At 36.8% G+C, this 21,080-nt stretch overlaps 2 protein-coding genes and 2 long non-coding RNA genes across 5 annotated transcripts in view; 2 read left to right on the plus strand and 2 right to left on the minus strand.

The window, feature by feature from the left end:
* Positions 1 to 1,256, minus strand: part of LOC107040563 — a 3,338-nt gene extending 2,082 nt beyond the window's left edge. Inside the window, exons 1-2 of the long non-coding RNA XR_001461019.2 lie at positions 643 to 1,256; positions 471 to 576 (exon numbers count right to left, since the gene is read on the minus strand). This is a non-coding gene — a long non-coding RNA (uncharacterized LOC107040563). The remainder of the gene's footprint in view (positions 1 to 470; positions 577 to 642) is intronic.
* Positions 1 to 9,478, plus strand: part of LOC107040560 (WASH complex subunit 2) — a 16,396-nt gene extending 6,918 nt beyond the window's left edge. The window contains exons 5-7 of the mRNA XM_015260691.1: positions 5,728 to 6,911; positions 6,995 to 7,104; positions 7,718 to 9,478. Of these exons, the coding sequence (XP_015116177.1) occupies positions 5,728 to 6,911; positions 6,995 to 7,104; positions 7,718 to 8,998 (2,575 nt within the window). The 3' untranslated portion in view covers positions 8,999 to 9,478. The remainder of the gene's footprint in view (positions 1 to 5,727; positions 6,912 to 6,994; positions 7,105 to 7,717) is intronic.
* LOC107040562 lies at positions 1,357 to 3,096 on the minus strand. Its single transcript, XR_001461018.1, has 3 exons — positions 2,990 to 3,096; positions 2,827 to 2,929; positions 1,357 to 1,836 (listed from the first exon to the last, which is right to left on the minus strand). It is a non-coding gene; the product is annotated as an uncharacterized LOC107040562 (long non-coding RNA).
* Positions 9,479 to 10,222: 744 nt separating the features above from the next.
* On the plus strand, positions 10,223 to 15,781 carry LOC107040524 (fatty acyl-CoA reductase wat). Of its 2 annotated transcripts, none has more exons than XM_015260644.1 (9): positions 10,223 to 10,306; positions 10,517 to 10,697; positions 11,923 to 12,016; positions 12,095 to 12,337; positions 12,443 to 12,588; positions 13,528 to 13,830; positions 14,074 to 14,388; positions 15,042 to 15,299; positions 15,597 to 15,781. In XM_015260644.1, the coding sequence occupies exons 2-9, from the start codon at positions 10,531 to 10,533 to the stop codon at positions 15,700 to 15,702; spliced, it is 1,632 nt and encodes a 543-aa protein (XP_015116130.1). In that variant the 5' UTR covers positions 10,223 to 10,306; positions 10,517 to 10,530; the 3' UTR covers positions 15,703 to 15,781. The 2 variants fall into 2 exon arrangements, with proteins under 2 accessions (XP_015116130.1, XP_015116129.1); XM_015260643.1 differs by having other exon boundaries at positions 10,262 to 10,343.
* The last annotated feature ends 5,299 nt before the right edge of the window (positions 15,782 to 21,080 follow it).

Here is a 21,080-nt window from a genome sequence, read left to right on the forward strand (position 1 = left end):
GAGAAATGACGTGCTAGAGCCTCTAAACATGACAAATGTCTCTAAAAATGATATCTGTTTTCAATTGAAAAGCAGAGTTGTGACATCATTGTCTAGGAGGACAATGGGGTCTAGGAGTATGTATAGAACATTGGGGTCTAGGAGTCTCCCCTGGTTCAAAACCATCTTTAGAGGTCCTAGCACGCCATTTCTCCGGGCTTTCAATTATATTCCCAATTAATTAAATTCGCCATCATTTTAATTTGTTTACCTCAAATGCTACTAAAAATACTAATTTTCGACGAGAGATAAATGTACGAATGATTAGTGCCTCGTTGACTACCAACTCATTAAGAAATCATCAAACTCTTCATCCTCAAATTCCCTTTAAAGTCTTGAGACCATTCATTACAAATCACTACGCAAACATTGAGAAAACCGTGAACACACAGCACTTAACTTAATATTCCAAGAACGAATGGATGACTCACATATCTGTAGTCACAGTTCCATCTGCATTGCACGTTACCCTAACACAGTTGACAACATGCGTTCCTGGAGGCAGTCGCCGCGATTCATAAGTGCATTGTACGGCTTCTGATCAATGAAGGGAGAAAAAAAATTGAACATTACATTGGGACTTTCAGTGTTACCAGTGCTCACCAGCTCGTAACCACAGCGTTGCGAGTATAATTAATCGCAGAATAACGAAGTGTGTTGGCTTCATTATATTTTCCCTAGAGTGACTTCAGCAACTACGAATTTATTTTAAAATCCCGGGATTTATAATGAATCCTGGTATGTATTCATTTGCCTGTTTACTTCGTATCAGTCTGTGTTTGAATAATGCATTGTTTTCCTCATGGGCTTCGTTATCCGGAATTTCTGGTTGAATGTTCATAATAAGATTAACAATATTGTTCTAGGGGATTGACGTATTATTTATTTATTATGACAGATTAAGTGTCTAGAAATAATCTACATTTCTCTGCTTGTTGTGTATTATGAAATTTGAAATTAATGATCATAAAAACAGTTGAAAAAAATTTAAATTTCATGGACAGTTGACTAGTAATTTTTAGGAGTGACTTTGGAATTAATTTAAGGCAATAAATAATGAAATTTCTGATTTTTTAGCGCTAGAAAAATACGAACTTCTATGAATTTTTGATAAACATGAGCATTCAGTGCCAAATGGCTTTGAATTTCGAATTAATTCTATTAATTTCCCAATTTCCAATCAATTCTATTAATTTTTTGGAATAATTAAACTGAACTGTTAAAGTTCCATTGATTTTTCCATAAAATCTTTGTTTTTTAATGACGAAATTCCTTGAAATTTCAGACAAAAATTGTAAACAGTGTCACATCGACGAGTTTAAAAATAATTTTAATTGATTCCAGTTGAGATCAGCGATTGATGAATACGCAATGCACGATGAATTGTATTTCAATCATTCGTTGAATAATATAATCGACATGCATTATGCTGTAATCTCAACATTCTCAATGATCTTTCATTTTTTAATGCAAATTCCATTTGATAAGGCAGGAGAAATAAAGTGATTATAATATTTTTTTATGATAAAAACGTGACTTTCGGCCTGATATGGTTTATGATAATGTTATCTTTATCGGGGGACAATATTTTGGTTTAGGGTAGTAATAACACTGCTTCATTCTTCTAAACTGCTCTTTATAAACATTGATTTGGGAGAATGGGTCTGTTGAAGGGGTTGACAAGGGATTCAGTCGCTGGCGCAGATAGGGTGGTCACAACAATCCGGATAAACTTTTGTTTTGTCTCCGTAAATGTAATCAATTTCCTTCCCCGGGGCACAACGGTAGACTCCGCATCTGAAATTATTCTGTTATTTATTATCTGAAATTATTCTGTTATGCATTTTATTATTATTTATTAATGGAATAATTAAAAATTTACAATTTTTCAAAATTACGAGCATTTTTTAGCAATAATTTATAAACAATCAATTTTCAACCATGAAAATCATTTGTTCAGAATCGTCGCAAATTTATTCATATTCAGATTTTTACCAGAAATCTATTTCATAACTAAAAAAATGGTTTTCGAAAGTTTAAACAAGTTAAATTATTTATTTATAAACAACGAATGTTTAAGAAAATAATAATTCTGTGCAAAATGTAATTTTTATTTTTTTTTCAATTTTTTGTCACGTAATTTAAATGACAAATTTGATGAGAGAAAATTGTTGAACCAATAGTGTAGTTTGTTTACATAAAACAAAAATTAAAAATCCATTTTTTTATTTATTTTGGTAATAGGTTCCGATAATATGTGACATGTTTTGTATTCATGAATATATTCTAGAGGGTGTACATCTGGAGTAATAAATAAGTAAATAGAGTTCTCATTAGTTTTTTCATGAAATTCTTAATTTTCATTGACGAAATTCCTTGAAATTTCAATCAAAAAATAATATTCCTTTCCTAATTCTTCGCGTTATTTTCCAAATTCGAATTTATCGACAATCTTCTCTTCTTTGAAATGTGTTTCTACATTTGCAAAATTCTTACGAAATTAAAAATAAACATAAACATAAAAATTGGAAGGCCACTATCATTTTTTTAAATTCATAATCAATATATTTATATCCAAAATTGATTTATCTACTGGAAATTAATTTCATGACGAAGAAAGCCCAAAAGTTTATGCACTTTGCGTTACTTATTTATTCATGTTAAGAGAATAATTGGAAAGCGGCCCGTGTGTTGCAAAATATTAAAATTTTCTTGAAGTTTTTCTCGTGCAATTGAATTTCAAAAATTGTAGATGCACTTGGATGCCCTAAAGTAAATAAAACTCACCCGACCCCCGATACACTGCCATCTTCCTGACATGTATCAATGCCGCAAACAACGGGGATCTTCTCCCCAGTTTTCAAAATTGTCCCTTCGTGTACGCAGTCCGCTGTTGACAATTAAATATAAAAAATTGATTCTCGGTATGTCATGTCAATAAAGCTCTCACCGTTTGCCTGGGCAACAAAGAAAATTACGAGGATCAGTCCCCAAAATACCCCGGAACTCATATTGACAAGTTTATTCAACAATTCGGGAACAACTAATCGCATTTATCGCGGAGATTGCATTTATAATAACTCCCCCTCTGCGTTCGCGTAAGAGTCAGACTAGTGATGCGTTCGGCGAGGCGTACCGAGAGTGAAAATCCTTGGGAGATGGGACCTTGTCTCTCTGACATTGAAATTTATAAGTATTTTATTTCAGAGATGATAGGAAAATTTATGATCTCTCCTTTAGCACTGGAAATGCATTATGCAGGAGGTTGAAATGCTTATCCAGGAATAACATCAGAAATTCTCACTTGTTGATTAAAAAATGTAGTTGCAGTCATCTTGAGGCATGTCGAGTGGTGAATAAAAAATTATAGGGGAGGCCTGGGCAAAATTAAATGCGGGGCAAAATGAAAACGCAAAAATGTGGAAAACCCATCATTCACGCGCTTTGGGGAATTTTTTTGCTCTATTTCACTTGGAATGTGACAGATTGAGATTAATTTGAATGGAATTTTCAAATATAACAAACAATTTTACCTAGTGAAGAAGTGTTATACTTTACATTTGTTAATTGATTCATATATTAATACATTAATTGATTGATACATTAATTTGTTCGTAATATTTTTTGTTTGATAAACAATAAACGGAATGAGTTGAAAATGTTATTAATTGTTTTTTGGGTAAGGAAATACTTGGAAAGGTTCGATGAGGTCGTGAATGGAAAAAATCACAACTATTTGATTTTGCCCCGATCTCTCGTAGCTCTAAATTAATCTTCTCGGACCGCAAACTTTTGTGGAGGACTTATTTTTATAAATTGGGTAGCCAGAATTTTCTTAACATGAATGAAATAACCGAATGAAATAAATTGAAAGCATTAAATTGCGGTGATGATCGAGGGAAAACCCACGAAATCATGAATTTCTACTCCTTGTTGATTAAAACATGCAGGTGCAGTCATATTGAGTCACGTCAAGTGACGATTAAAAAATTATAGATTGAAATCAGTTTTCTTGGAACTCATCAATACTTAAGTAGACAGATTTATTCATTTCCACGAATTGGATAATGAGAATGTTTTCAACAATTGTTATCCAAATTGTAAATTTATTCGATGAATATACAATTTTTTTGTTCTCGATTAGCGAAAGTCATTGAGAATTGAGATAATGAAACTGCAAGTGATGATGGAGGGCAAAATAAATTCCCTAAATTCTGTAAACTCGATTAACTGGACAATAATTCTCTTCTGATTGATCCACGCGACCTCGAATACGTCAATTCTATTGGTCGGAAAGATGAGGGAAATCATCAAATTAATTTTCTCAGAATTAATCAAGACGTAAATTCAATACGTGAATTTATTCATCTCCATAAATTAGATAACAAAAATGTCTTTAACAATTGTTTTGAATTCATTCGATGAACAAAAAAAAATTCGCATTCATTGAAATCATATTAAAAATTGAGAGAATGAAATTGCGGCGATGATTGATGGAAAAACCAGGAATCGTAAAAACATCTGCTCTATCATGATTTATTGATCTCTACAAATTGGATACTAGTATATCCTCAATCGGCATTTCAAATGCGTGCTGTTTCTACTACGCACAGATAGGCCCGCCGCAACATTCGGGATAAACTTTACTGTCATCTTGCTGTTTATACCCAATTTGTGTTCCTGGTGGGCACGCGTAGTCTCCACACCTAGAATCATAGTTTTCGTCACAATCGATCAATGAGAAAATCAGTTTATTGAACTCACCCTACAGCAGACATAGTGCCGTCCTCTTTGCAAGTGAGGGTACCGCAGGTAATATTGTGGACTCCAACTGCCAATTTGCGACCTTGGTAGTCGCACTCGGCTGTCAAAAAGTGAATAAAATAAAGATCTGACTTAAAATTAAATGAAAGATATCAGATCAGGAATGAAAAACTTCTCGATTTTTGAGTACACTTTTTGTACATTTTTATCGCATTTCAGTGACACAGAAATTTCAAGGAATTTTGTCATGGAAAATTTAAAATTTCATTGAGGAATGAATGGAAACTGAATTTTATATAAATTATTCGGTGAATTTATTAAAATCAGGAAAATTCAGGTTAATATATACCTGAATTTTTAATTAATTAAAAATTGAGTGTAATTTGGTACTGAATATTTGTACTATATTTGGTACTGAATATCTCCGAATCTAAGAGAGATATCAAAATTTTCATAATGACCTTTTTTGCAGCCCTCAATCCGCTCTACAAAAAAGGTCATACCAACAACTTCGCTATCTCCCTTAGATTTCAAGATATTCACTAAACCCAATAGTTACTCAACCCAATAGTTAAAACCATCTTAAAGCGTTTTCCCGCTTCGCTGCTGAATTTCATCCAGCAAAAAAATGTGTCCCCAAATAACCCTAACACAAGATACATACCAGTGACCTGCAAGACCCAGAGACTCCCCATAACAATTCCACAAAAAATAGCGAACCCCTTCATCTCCACAATCTCCAGAATGCGCTTTCCACCGCCTAATGATCATCACTCCTTATAACAGCCAGCCCCATCCATCTCAATTCACTCCGACGCACATATTTGCACAACAAACACCACCGAATGATCACCACCAAAATCCGCCGCGATAACGCCCGCAATTCCCCTCGACCAACTATGACAGCCGAAATTGTTGTTGCAGAGAGCCGCAGATGGAATCCACCCGTTTATTATCCGAAGAAATTTACCGCGAGCGTGTCCCAAGCGACAGCCTATTCAACCCATCCTCCCGTCAGCCCGATAACACCCAAAATTCGATAAACGACAGTCACAACATTCACAATCAAGCGCACCAACAGCAGCGCAATCAAACCGCCCGCCAAGAAGACATATTCGACAATGATGATGTATTCGGTCCGCCACCACTGCCAAAAGCCAATTCCAAGTCCAAGTCCAAAGTAAACTCACTGTTTGACGACTCGGATTCGGGTGACGATCTATTTTCGAACACAAGTTCCGGATCGCGCTCGCAGAAGAGCGCTGAACAAGCGGCTTCTCAGTTCGCTGAGAAGCCCAAGATCAACACGACTGCGAGAGGTGGTCTCTTTGACGCTGGTGTGGACGTATTTTTGAATCGTAGTGCTCCGGACATTGACATTTTCGCTGAATCTGGCACTGGCCAGAAGCCCAAAGTCGATCAGCCATCGGAGATATCTAATCAAGGGGTGAATGCTGCCGGCAAACTGTTCGTCAAGAGCGGTAATTTGTTCGACGACGAGGACGACGAGGATCTTTTCGCTCTGAGCAAGACAGCCGAGAGGATGGTTGACACCAATGAGGATAAGGTGTTGGCAGCTGCGTCGAATGCTGCGGAGGATGTCAAGAAAGATTCTGCTGGTGTAGCGAAATTGGAAGAAGCGAGGGAAAAGGAAGAGAGGAAATCTGGTCAGGCGGATTCTCGTAATCTCTTTGGGGATGTCGACGAGGAGGACGATGACAGCCTATTTGGCCGGAAGAGGGACAGCAACGCTTTGGCGGCTTCGCCTGTTGCGGGGGAGGGGGCGACGGCAACAGATGGCCCAGTAGTTTCAAAACAAAAAGCCACTGGAGATGGTACGAAAATAGAACCGCCTAAGAGCTTGAGAATTCGGCTACCGGTAGCTGGTGAGGATTCTGGCCAACCACCTAGGAGAGCTGTTTCGGGGAAAATAGCAAACTTGATGGGGAAAATGGGGGATCTGAAGATACTTTCGCCCACGGATACGCCTCCGGTTTTGAGGAGAGGTGAGGAGAGACAAGACTCTGGGGGGGACACGCCGGATAGGGATTGTGAGGACGGAGGGGCTATGAGTGCGCCGAAAACACCGACGTCTCCGTCAGCGCCAAGTAAATGGATTCTCTTTATTTTCTTGGGATTTGTGAGTAAATATTGGTTGGAGGGGTGATGTGGTTTTTTTGGTTGGTTGCAGAGGATTTAGCGGCGAAAGAGGCTTCGCTGTCACCGTCGGTGCTTGATACGGAATCAGCGGTGAGCTTCGATGTTCCGGCGCAGGTGGAGACTTTGTCGATTGCATCGAAGGTAAACAAGTTTATGAGAAGTTTGTTATTAAGAGGCAGAAATTTTTTCGAGTTTAATTTCGCGATAGGTTACTACATTTTTGTAATGATTTTTTTGTTGAACTTTGAAGTTCTAAGTTTAAATTGTTAGATGTTTAAAAATCGGAAAAGAATAGAAAGTAGGCGTTTCGAGAATTTTGAACCACATTTTCAAAGTCTGGAAAAAATGAGAAACTACTTTCTGGGGGAAGATCCCCGAAATTATTGGAAAATTATGATTTTCGAAAATTACGACTATTTACGCGACATTTTGCAGTGATTTTATTACTAAACTTTGAAGTTATAAGTTTAAATCTCCATTTGAAATAGTTAGAAACCATTCAAAAACCTGACAAAAGTAAAAAAAAGTTTACATTAAAAAAAAAATAATCACTAAAAAATTATGAAACTGAAAATACTTGAATCTACAGAACCCCTTTTTCCCATGTTATTCTTCTAGTTGAGTTCCTTTCCATAGTTTTGGAAATAATCAATTTTGAAATGAGTCATTCACATTTTAATGGTTTCATACCCGTACGTGAGGGTTAATCTCCCCATAAATCAACCTAACAACTAAAAAAATCCTGACGTTCCAGAGTCGTGCAAGAATTCCGGCGAAACGGAGACCGCAGAGCAGACAAGCCCGTCAGTCGGCCCTCCGTCACAGCGGCATCGACTTCGACAGCCCAGACTCCGCCGGGCCTCCCCCGGGTGCAGAAAGCCCGACGAACCCCGAGGATCCCCCAATGGATAGGCTGTCAGCCCCAACGGATGAAAAAGTACTGAAGCCATCCTTGCAGCTGCTCCCCGACGATAAGTCAGACTTGAGCCTGGGAAAGGAGAGTTCAATCAGCATAACGAAGAACACGTTGTTGTCGCCCTCGACCGACGAGGAGGACCTCTTCGACGTGCCCCCAGATTTACCGGAGGATCCCCAGAAGGAGGACACGTTATTCGGTCGTGCGCCCATTCTCTCTCCAGTCTCTCGTCTGGAGAAGCCTGAGTCTCGAAACCAAGAGATGAAGAAGGACGAGGAGGAGGTGAATGAGGAAAAGTCTGAGGGTCTTGAGTCGTCTGATCCATTGAGGGACTCTCAGCACGACCCACTGAAGGATCCGAGCCAACTGTTCGCATTCGTCACGAAAACCCCATCCCCGGAGAAGGCGAAAAACCTGTTGAGCAGCGATCCCGATGACAACCTTTTCACGCAGGTGTCGACCAAGAAACCTGACGATTCAGAACCGAAGAGAAGTCTCGATCTGTTCGCAGACGATGACAGCAGTGGGGACTTGTTCTCAGGTCCCTTCACGAAAGCGATACCCAAGAAGATTGTTAAAGAGGCGAAGGGCAGTCTCTTTGATGATGTGAACAGTGATGAGGATAACACGACTGACGACTTGTTTGGCTCGGCTTCCAGTAAGAAAAGTGATAACAGTAGATCTGAGGGGAACGAGGGTAATGCAAAGGAGGTGAATAATTTGGGAGGACTGTCTTCAAAGGAGAGCTTCCCTGGGGAGGAGGAGGACGAGGATGACGAAGAACTGTTCTTCGACGCGAGTGAAAAACCTTCGGATGCGAATAAAGAGGAGTCGTTGTTCCCGTCGACGAGTAGAATACCGAAAACCAAATTGGAGGATATCTTCGGAGATCCTTCCAACGGCGATGATGATATATTCTCAAGGAAGAAACGGGAGGCCGATCCCAGATTGTTCGCCGACAGCTCGAATTACTCTGACAGTAGTGATGTATTTTCTAAGAAAGTTGGGGATAGCCCGCAAGAAGCAGGTCCTGCGGTTAAAAAGTCTGTTACTAGAGATTTGAAGAAGACAGCTGAGAAAATTGTCGAGGATCCATTGAGCATGTTCCAAGATGAATGAGCCAGGGGATGGCTCGTAGAGAAGAGTAAATATGTGCATATTTTTCTATTTCAGCAGGTTTTTGGTTCTCGGGGGAATCCAGTGTTCGAACGAATGCGATGATAACTTGAATGTCAGAAAGTTTGCTGAGGTCTCAACGAACTTTACCACTTGTTGAATGAAAAATACATCGATTGGCTCGACCACTGGACGTTTCACCCCAATTAACAGTCACCAATCATGGCAGACTATTTATGCAAACATTAACACTGTTGATAGGCTTTAGCTAGACTATTAAAAATATATTTTGAGGAGTGAAAAGGATATTTTCTACTGTACATATCGTCAACTAAGGCATTTCACACCGAAATGAGCCCTAATAATCCTCACCGTACTAATGAGCGAGCCTGTAAATAAATCATCGAGAAAAGTTTAATGTCAAATGCCCCACGTGTAAATCATTTGATGAATTATCATTTAATAAAGAGAAGAAGTACGTCATTATGGTGTAATTATTGGTAGAATAGACTGATGAAAAAACATCATCCACTTGACCCGCCGAGTTCACAGCAGGGTAGAAGGAATAACAACGAGCCAATGCTATGACAAGCCTGAAAAAATGAATTCATACGGAATCCAGATTCTCCATTCAACGTCAATGCATTGTGATACTTCATACCCACAATTATTGTCGCAAATACGTTTTCACGTTATGTATTATTTCATATGTTCTCATTAGACCGATTTCCTACCGCATCGACTTGCGACTCGTCCATAAGGCAAATCTTATAGTCATCGCAGGGGTGAGAACGGATTTGACCCTTGTATACATCACAAGTTTGAATGCATTAATTGCTTTTTTTTCTTCTTTTTTCTGGAGTAAATGAAACTCAAACTATGTGACCTCGACAGAGGTACCCCCGGCCGGGCAGTTAGTTTAATGGTTCTTTTTATTTACATTTGAAAAGGAGAATTAACATTTTCACGGGGCGTTTGGGAGCCCCAGGGCCAAAGTCTCGTCGGGCTGAATTAGTGCATAGGACGTACTATTCCATGAATAACATCCAGAACACTGGGAAAGGCTTGTATTTATTTGTGAATCCATTACGTATTTATTCGACGCGAGTTAACGAATACATTAGAATCATCAAATGGTGGTTTCCGATTGACAACTTTTGACCTTCAACTATTTCGTTGTCTTCGTCTTCTAGTTCATTTTGTGGTAATGCCGGTGTATGCTTGCCACCAAACGGTCAAGTCGAAGGAATTCGCAGTCTGCGTTTGTTCGTCGTCCAATCCACTTCGGCCGCCGGCAGTGCTGGCTGTTACGTTGGTTTTTTTTTCTTTTCTTATCGCAGTAATTTCCGTGAGTTCATGTACAGTAATTGTTCAGCATTTGATAAGCGCCATTTGGTTGAGGGGTTTTGTTCAGTGAATTTTTTTTTCGAGGGAAAGGGGATCTTCTTTAGTCAAATTGAATCATTATTGCTTCTTTATATAGGTTGCCAGCGTCATCTGATTTTTATTCTTTTTCGATAGAACAATTTGGGATAATGTCGACGGGAAAAAAACAGGGGATCATGGAGACTGAGGTGAATGGCCTGGCCGTGGTGACGCCGGAAGAGCACAGTGATATTGCCGAATTTTACGCGGGATGCAATGTTCTTATTACCGGAGGCTCCGGGTTTCTCGGGAAACTTCTTATTGAAAAGTTACTTCGGTAAGATTTTTGGATTTTGTCACGCGTAGGGGGGGATATTTTAGGCATTTGAGTGGGGTAAATGGAGGGATGGGTGGATGGATGGGACTATGGTCATTTAATTAATTTCGTAATTGTTTCTTGGATATCCCCTGGCCTTTCTTAAATTGGAAAAATGGGTATTTGCTTTTTTGAGGTACTTTGCCAACGCAAATTCTGAGAATATGTGCATGCATAAGAGATGCGGCTCTTCCTTCATGCTTATGGATTTATTTCGCTTTGGTACCCTCAACCGCTCGACTCCGGAAATCAACAGTTAATTATACGACGGGGGGATTTGCATATTTGGTTTGAAATGTTGTCTTTTGGTTGTTGACTCTTTGGACGCGGCGGGTTTCAGAGGTGTTGGACGTTATGTGGGAATGGGAATGTTGAAAAACAGGAGGAATTGTTGGGAGAGCTACGTTGAAGTATGAAATTTGGAGTTTGGGGAGAAATTCAGGTGAATTTTGAGTTTCAGGGGGAAATGAGACGAAAATTTTATGATGTGCCTGATTTTTCAATCAATTTCAATGCATTTCCGTCAATTTTTCGGGTTTTTAATCGTTTGTTGGACTGAATTTTGTAGTTTTCATTGATTTTCGTATCGAATAATAATTTTTAATTAGAAAAGTTGCTCAAATCTCAGTGGAAATGTCACTTGTTAGACATTTAAAATATGTTTACCTCAAATTCAAAAAATTCAAAGAATTTCAAGATGGAATAACGCGGACATTCAAGAGTTTATCTGACTTTTCAATTAAATGAGAAACTCAAGAGTATATTCGGTTGGATTCTCCTCGGTGTCACTGAATAATTGAACTTCAATTAACAGATTTAGTCCATTTCCTCATGGAATTGTGATATTTCAGTCACGAAAAATTTCGGGGATGATTACCGGAAATTGAAAAACAAATTTAAATTCCGTGGACCGTCGAGTGATAATTCGATTCGGAGTGAAAATTCACGAAATTTCAAGCTCAGCTAAGAATCCAAGTGAATTCAAAGAAATCATGAAGAAATAATCCAAAAAATCCCCAAATTGTCTGAATTTTCCTCATTGTTATCCACGAATTGACCTGAAATTAACAATTTTAATTGATTTCCTCATTGAATCGTGATTTTTCAAAGAAAAAATTTCCTGAAATTTCGGTAGAAATTTCACCCTTTAAACAATTTAAATTCTTGATTATGAATTATTTGTCAGAACATGCACAAAAGTTGGTAAATTGTACCTAATTATACGAGCCAAGAAGGGCAAATCTTCGGAGGAGCGGTTCAAGGAGCATTTTGAGGATCCGGTGAGTGATTAGCGTCGAAAAATTTCGAATCGAACTAAAATCACGAAATATCATCCCGAATTATCTCATGTCCCTCAGCTCTACGCTAGACTGAGGGAAGAGCAACCGAATTTCGCGAGTAAAGTTGTTATGATCGAGGGTCAGCTCGACAAGGGCCTGGAGCTATCGCCGGAGAACCGCGAATTATTGAAAAATTCTCACGTGGTGTTTCATGGCGCAGCCACTGTTCGATTCGACGAGAAATTACGGCTCGCTGTCAACATTAATGTGCGAGGAACTAAGGAGATTCTCCTCTTCGCGAGGGAGATGCCCAACCTCAAGGTAAGTCATAATTGCGGACATTGGAAGCGCGTTACGAGCGATAATTTTTTCTCAATTCGTAAAGTCATTTCGAAACGTTTAAGAGACTGATTGGTTTTCCGATAGGCTTTTGTACATATTGGCACGGCATTCTCACAATGCATCACCAAGTTCATTGATGAGATTTTCTACGATCCACCAATTGGCTCTGATGAGCTGCTGACATTACTGGACATTCTTGATGATGATACACTGGAGGGTATAACACCTACGTAAGAAGAGATGTTTGAAGAAGAGAAAATGTGGTTGAGAGATAATTACGTTTCCGAGTTTTCACGGGAAATTATGAGTTTTAGCAGCGAGTGAATTTGATTTAGGGGGAAAAGCCATGAAATTTCAGATTTTTGGGCAGGAGGAGGACGAGAAGTCGCAAATTTACTTGAAATTTCAATCACAACCTGAATTTTCCGAATTTCTATTGATGTTGATGGAATAGTTGAACTGAAATTTGAAGAGTTCATTGATTTTATTATAAAATTTTCAATTTTGAATGAAGAAACCTTAAAATTTCAGGGGAAATTACGTGATCGAAGTTTCCAAAAAGTCTACCTCACCCGTCAATTTTACGATTTTTTTTTATGACTAGAAACATTCAATAAATTAAATTTAGCATCTGCGTAAGAAGAGATGTTTAAAAACGCGATAATGCGGTTGAGAGAAGATTATTTTTCCGAGTTTTCACGGGAAATCATGAATGTTAGCAAAGAATAGTTATGCGTGGGTGGGAGAATATGGGAATTTCGTGGACAATTGACTAGTCATTTTCTGGAGAGTGACAATGAATTTGATTTAGGGAAAAAATAAATAAATTTTAGATTTTTGAACGGAATGAGGACGAAAATTCCCAAACATACTTGAAGTTTCAATCAAAACATGAATTATTTCACAAATCTATCGCTCAATTTTATAAGTTCAATTAAATATTAAACGTTTCAACGAATGGAATTCATTTATCACGAATTATGCCGAATAATTCATCGTAACCATTCACTACACTAACAAAACATTAAAAATACTCTAAAAAAAAAAATTCTTGAAATTCAAAAGCATATTATGATAATTTTCCCTGAAAACCCAGAAACGTACGGACTGAATGGCCAAGACCTTCCCTAAAAATCCACTATTCGAATTTTCACTATTTCAATTTTTAGTTTATTGGGAAAATGGCCAAATACATACGCATTCACGAAAACAGTGGCCGAAGATACGGTGCGAAAATACGGCAGAGATCTTCCATTATGCATTGTGCGCCCTTCGATTATGATTGCAACATCGAAAGAACCAATTCCCGGATGGATTAATAACCTGTACGGTCCCACGGGTGTCGTTCTCGGTGCCGGGATCGGACTGCTCCATACACTCCACTGCGATGCAAAAAATGTAGCCGATATCATCCCCGCTGATTATGTTATCAACAACATCCTAGCGGCCGCATGGCACATTGGCAAGGAGAAGTAAACAAAAAATTGATTCCCTGAGTGTAGATTTTGCATGAATTCCTTCCCGCTGGACGTGAAAATTTGATGAAAAATACTAAACACGTATTTTTCATTTCGATAAATGATGGAAAATTAATACTGAAACACTTTTTGATTTTTCATTGTTTACAAAAATATCTCAAAAACGTGTCTAGTATTTTTTGTGCACATTTCTCACTTCATCGTTTTAAATGAAATAAAATCGATTGATCATTTTAGGGGTGGAAAATTGCAAGGACCCCTCAAGCCCCTTCCGCCCCCAGTCTTGAGTTCGAAAAAGTCAGAGCTCAATCCCGCTGAGGATCCACCGATATACAACAGTGTGTCGTCCTGTCAAAATTCAATAACGTGGGGTGAATTCATGAAGTACAATGAGATCTTCGGTATGGAAGTGCCGAGTAAAATGGTCTTCTGGTATTATTTCTTCGACCTCCATCCGAACATTTGGGTTCATTATTTCTTCGTTGTCTTCACTCATCTACTTCCAGCTATCATCGTTGATACTGCAGCACGGTTGACTGGACGGGAGCCAGTGTAATTACTCAATCATTATATTTTAGTTTTGTTGCATAGTGACGAGAGGGGGAAGTTCCGCAGGTTAAACTTCATTGCAAAATTTATCTCGATGGTTGATCCGCAGGAAAACTTGACAAAAATTCCTGACTGACGATTATTTGGATAATCGGAAATCCCTTATAATAAATTTAGTATTATCTACTTAATGGAAAATTTATAGTTTCGCATTTTGAATTATTTAATTTATCACCTAATTTTTGAGCAGCAAGAAGACGAAAATTACCGGATTAAGTTTAATTTTCAATGGAAACATGGATATTCTGATTTTATTTGATTTCTGTCAATTTTTATGGGATAATTAAACTACAATTTATAATTTTCATTAATTTTCCCATGAAATTTTAAATTTTCTTTGACGAAATCCCTTAAAATTTCAGTGTCCTCCGTATCTCTAATATAAATAAAATACAAATTATAATTAATATCAATGCATAACATCAACAACTATATAAAAAAAAATATTATCTGGATGGAAGAACGAAAATATTCCCCGGCTTCCCCTCGCGCTTCAAAATGCACAATGTCTTCGAAATTTTTAAAAATTATTTCACAGCTCCCCTGACACAAAAACAAATAAAATGAATTTTTATGCGCATAATTTTGTCCTTTAGATTGTGGAATACATACAAGAAAATTCACAAATTCAGTGGAGTTATTTCGTACTTCTCAACGCAGCAATGGAGTTTCCGCAACGACAATGTCATGAAATTGTGGGATAAGCTATCTGCTGTTGATCGCAAATTGTTCTACTTCAACGTGAAAGACTTGATATGGAGGGATTACTACTATTATCATATTCGGGGTCTGCGAGTATTCGTTGTGAAAGATCCCCTGGACACTCTCGAGGAGGGCAGGAAGAGATATCGATAGTGAGTTAAAATACAATTCAGTAGCGAAGTGGTAAAACGGTTTAAGTTGAGTTTTTGAGGAATATTTCCGAATCTAAAGGAGATAGCGAGATTTTTGTAATAATCTTTTTTGTAGGGCCGATTGAGAGCTACAACAAATGTGTCTACGAAAATTTCGCTATCTCCCTTAGATTCGGAAATATTCCTCAAAAACTCAACTCGGGCATAAGTCGACTTAAACCGGTTTACCACTTCGCTACTGAATTCGATGAGCCGTTAATTTATTGGAGATAATTCTATGGGTGATATTTGTTGCAGTTTGAAGTGGGCTCACTACACCCTGGTGTCACTGCTGTATTTGTTCGGGGCATGGTTGGCATATCGCGTTCTTTACTTCTTCTTCTCATTAATATTATCCTTTTAAGAATAATTTGAGTGAGGCAATCTAGTTCGTAAGACGTCAATGGATTTCAGATTAATAAAAAAAATGTGTTGTTAAGTTATTATTTGAACAATTATTGAAGTATTGATTTTAATTTGTTGGATAACATTGAAATTCCAGGAACGGTTGACTAGTTATTGTCAGGAGAGTGACATTGGATTCGATTTAGGGAGAAAAAAAATTAGGAGATTGTGAAATTTTAGATTTGGTCGGAAATTCAGTGAAATTTCAATTTTTTTAAAACAGGAGGACCAGAATTCATCGATTTATGTGAATTTTCAATCAAAATGGGAATATTAATTTCTGAATAACGCGGCATTTTTTATTAATTGATCATTCAAGAATATATTCTACTGATTTTTCTGTAAAATTTGGAATTTTGAAAGTCGCAATTGCATTAAATTTCGGTAAATTTCAAGGAAAAATGACGGTTAAACAATTTTTGAAGTGTAGCGGCTGAGGAGATGCTCAAGCTGGTAAATTAAACGTGGTTCACCCCTTGAAACGATAGATGGCTCCCGCATTATCATTTTCAGCTCTTAAAGAGTCTCAAGTTCTGTTGGAAATGAATGCAATCTTTCGCAAATGATAATTCATTTCATTTTTCAATTTTTCCTGCAAAACTTTCAGACTTTTCGTTCAATTCCCTAATTGTATTTAAGATTAAATTATTCATAAAACAAATTGATTTTTCAGTACAAGAATCTGTAGAAATCCCATAGATATCAATTATTTATATTATTATATTATCAATCAAATTATTCTCTCAAAAGAAAAAAAATTGATTCCACTTGAATTTTTTTCCGATTTTTCCTCTCGATAGTTCTAATTTTCTTTGATTTTTCCTCATTTCAACTGGAATTTTCCACAAGCATGGAGTGCATATTTTTCACCATAAAATATTCCCGATGATATACCGATAGTAAGTCGTCGCCAATTTGCCACAACATCGTCAACATTTTATACGACCCCAGCAGAATTTCCAACGAGAAATATTCGTAATGAAACCCTCGACGTCCCATAATCCTTGATTTAAACTATCCTAAAACTTTATGTTCATTTGATCTATAATCCCAGCGGATTATAAAATTAGTGCACGACATTTGTGCCATCAACGTGAAGATCAATTAATTTCGATAACTAGTCGCGTCCTGGTTCATGCAGAATGACGCGGTGATTACAGTTTTTCAGTTTTCTCCTAACGGTACGTGCCGTGATAAAACGGTTTCTCGAATATTTTTTTTCAATTAGCGCAACAATTATGTATCATTTTGAATCATCAGGATTTTTTCCGTATCAAGAGACCTTCGTCATGAACAACAGATGTTGTTGGTTGGAAATGTGTTGAAGACGTTCCAATTTCTTGGAAGCGACGGATCTCGGCGACACCCACGCATCCGAGAGGTATTCAACGGGTTTCATAACAAAACTTTCTTTATCCCTTCTTTCACCTTTCAGTGGATCATCAAATTGATTTCCTATTGCAATCACAGCGTTTGGATTTTTTTCAAATGTAGGTATTGTTGAGCCCTATCGATCGCCATTAATTAAAATTTAATTCATCGATGAATTGTTTAAATTTTCGAATTTTTTAGAACATCGGTTGTCTCACGATAACTCAAAAAATGCTCTGAATTAATTGAATGATGGCTTAAAAAATTTGTTTGGATGTCCTTTTGACCGAGTTCGAAGATGAAGGCGATAAAAATAATCGTTATTTTGATTTATTTGAAAATTTGCAAAAATTTCGTATTTTTTGAAAATCAGAATTCCGGGATATCTTTGAATATCATGCTTCAAATGAATTCAATCATAGCTTAAAATGTTTGTTTTAATACCATTAAGTCGAAGTTAAAAGATGATTACGATAGCTATATTGGTTGATTCAATTTTTATCATGATTATTGAAAATCTCGAATTTTTCATGAATTTCCCTGAAATTCATTTCAAATTCATTCAAGTATGTGTAAATAAAATTTTTCTATCAACATTTTATCGAAGGGCTGAGGGGAGAGATTGAACCGTAAAAAAAACAATCGGTTGTATAGAAGAAAGCGATAATAGGAATAATAATGATGATGATAACATTCAACTAAGTTGAAAATCTGACAAAATTAGTTGAAAATAAATCTCATTCAATTTAATAAAATGAAATAAACAATGAATTATACGTGATAGAAGGAAATTATGTGCAAAATAACCATTCGGAAGCATATTGCTAATTTATTAGTAAAAATGACTACTATATGCAATACAACAGCAATTTCCCACTTGTTTTCATTCATTCCAAATAAATATTCCACGTCATCACCGCATGTAAAATTATGCATTCCCAGATTTTCCTCGGATATTCGTGTGTCAAATTTTTTGTTATTTATCTAGAAAAATGAGACCTAATGCAAATATTTCATAATAAATCGGCAAGATTATAGAAAAATGGGGAATTTTGACCGCAAAATTGTCGCTCGATATCATGAAATTGCCTATTCCCTAAATAATTTGGCCCCAGAATGCGGTAAAAGCCGGAAATTCAACGATTCCGCTGAAATTTCAAGGATTTTCTACCGGAAAATTCAAACAAAATTCAGCGCATTGTTCTACTCCCAGTGGGTGAGAGCGATTATCCCGGGGGACCGTTAACGGTCCCCTCAGCACGTAAAATCATCATCGATAAGGTTTATTACAGGACGGCATCATACTAGACGAATCCCCACGAGTTTCTCACGTTTTGTCCATGGAAACTACCAATTACCTGAATTTCCCCGGGGAATTGAAAATTATTATCGAATCACTTGGATTAAACCACTTCCCCCTTATCAGATGACCAGAGTGTGTTTATTAAAATAGATGGGGTTATGATGGGTGGATAAGACTAGCTGACATTTCCAATAATCAAATCTGTCTATTCAATTATACGAGAACAAAAAAGCTTAATTTGCTGCGAAAAATCTTCAATTAATTAACTTAAAAAAATTATATAAATATCTTTCAATTCACATCATATTTACTGTATAACATTAAGGAATAATTTTCTCTGGTTTTTTGAGGGAGAATAAAATTTCAATCATTCCAATTTTTGTAGATGCATTAAAAAAGTAAAAATCTGAGGCCCGAATTTTTTGGCATTTTTGGCGAACCGCGGCCTCAATGAGTATTTCCATAACCACTTCCCCCTTGTCCGACGACCAGACTAGGTTTATTGAAATGGATGGGATTATAATGAATAATTAAGTCTAGCTGACATTTCCGATAATCAAATTGTTCCATTAAATTAGAGTAAAATTGGAGAATTCAATTATCTTAATGTCTGGATAACAATAAATTAATTAATTGAAAAAAATTACGCAATATTTATTAATTCAAACCACATTTATATAAAATTAAAGACTGATATTCACAAGAATTCAAGACTTTCTGTTTTTTAAGGGAAAAAAACAATTCCATCACTCAAATTTCTTCTCCATTTGGAAATAAAAATCGTAAATAAATTGAATGAAACAATTTACGCAATAATTTTGATTCAAAACACATTTATATAAAATTAAAGACTGATAGTTCCCAAAATTTCAAGATTTTCTGTTTTTTTAAGGGAAAATTTTTTTTTCAATCATTCAAAATCTCAAGCCTGAATTTTTTCTCAGAATTGTGTAATGATTGTTGGCACCCCGCATCCTCAACGAGCATTTCCATACAAATAGGATGATCATAAAAAAATTGAGGATAAACATGACATTGAGAAAGCAATTGACACAGTCGTCAATCCCACGTGTCTCCTGTCGACACACCTTTGATTTGGGTGCAGGTGTATCGTCACTCTCCCTCGGATTCTTCACTGGGCACTCACCAATGCCAACTCTCGTTCATTTCATTTCATTGAAATCAATTTTTTGTCAATCTACATATTTGAGTGGGAGTTATGAGTCATTTGTATTGATTGTATCCCTGGAAATCGCTCATTGTATCGATCCGTGACATTATCTGGCGTTACACATGCGATTTGTATATGTCAGAGAGACAATAACAATGAAACTTGACTATTCAAATTGATTTTTTGTGGCTGTCTATTCCATTTATTGCAGGAAAACAATTGAATTCACGGCTTTTCGCGAATCTGACATTTTTGTAGTGAATTTCGTGGAGTATTCGTTTTTAAAAAAACGCATGGGCAGTATCTCGAACAGTTCTAAATTTTCCAAATTTAAAAATATTCAGAATTTCACCAGAAATCAATTTTATGCCTAAAAAAATTAGATTTCCGAAAGTTTAGACAATTTCAATTATTAATATGATTATTTATTTATAATAATTATAAATAAATAATTATATTATAATTATTTATTTATAATTATTAGATTATAACAGCGAAGATTAAAGAAAATAATTCTCTGCAAAATGTAATTTGACTAACGCTGAATATTCACCCATTTTCTTCAAATTGTACAATTCTTTTATTGACCATTTTTAATTTATCTTTCCCCGTTACACTCAACGACTCAACTGAAGTCTATTCATACTTCAAATAACAATTAATTTTTCATCTCGTTACTGAAAAAAAGAAAATACATCAGCGCGCGCGTCCGTTCTAGTGAACGATGAAAAATGAATAAACATATTGCACACAATCAGATGCACCTCTCGCTGATAATCTCAAATGGATAAATTGAATATTCCGTTATTCTGATTTCAACTGTCGAGACCCGGGCTGTTCACCTCCCATTGGAACGGTCTAGGATACGCGTGTCATCCTCGTTAGCTTTCCTTTCAACTCACCTCGAGATAGAAAATCACTCCGTAGTTTTGAGATTCGCGTTTGACACTCGTAAAGAGAGACGTGAGCAAGAGCTCGGCCGATAACCATCAGCCTTATTCCTTTAATGCCCCTCGATTAATAATCGCACGGGAAAAAATGCACGGAAATCATTTATCCCTATCCCCCCACTCATCTTGATAATGCAAATTATGTTTATTAATTAAACTGTACGCTTCATCGTGATTCAATGTGCCCGGAGGGAGGAGAAAAAAACACTGCAAAAAGGATAAAGAAGTCAACATGTGTACACACGCATTCTTGGAAAATAATCTTCAGATCTCAACCGGTCCTTACTGTTAGACGCGCGTCTTACAGAAAGAACCGGACAGCTTGGTGTCACTAAACGCAAAATGCAAACGAATGTTTTGTATGTGCAATGAATACTTACACGTGTTTGCTGAGACAAACGAAAGTTGGAAATAATTGAGACAAAAATGAGAAGAACAGTGACGTAAAAAAATTATCTCAAGTTTCTGGGATCTTGATAGCAATGGTCTATATCCATTTTTTAAAGATTTTAAACGTGTTAATTTCACGAAAATTTCAATCT

This window comes from Diachasma alloeum, unplaced genomic scaffold, assembly GCF_001412515.2.
Source record: "Diachasma alloeum isolate Michigan unplaced genomic scaffold, Dall2.0 Dall_scaffold_00338, whole genome shotgun sequence".
NCBI lineage: Eukaryota > Metazoa > Arthropoda > Insecta > Hymenoptera > Braconidae > Diachasma > Diachasma alloeum.

Excerpts from the sequence above, each read along its gene's own strand:
- LOC107040524 (XM_015260644.1), top strand. The coding sequence starts at position 10,531 with ATGTCGACGGGAAAAAAACAGGGGATCATGGAGACTGAGGTGAATGGC. Across the intron at positions 12,589-13,527 it reads CTGGAGGGTATAACACCTAC|TTTATTGGGAAAATGGCCAA; the intron begins GTAAGAAGAGAT and ends TTCAATTTTTAG. Across the intron at positions 14,389-15,041 it reads TTGACTGGACGGGAGCCAGT|ATTGTGGAATACATACAAGA; the intron begins GTAATTACTCAA and ends TTTGTCCTTTAG.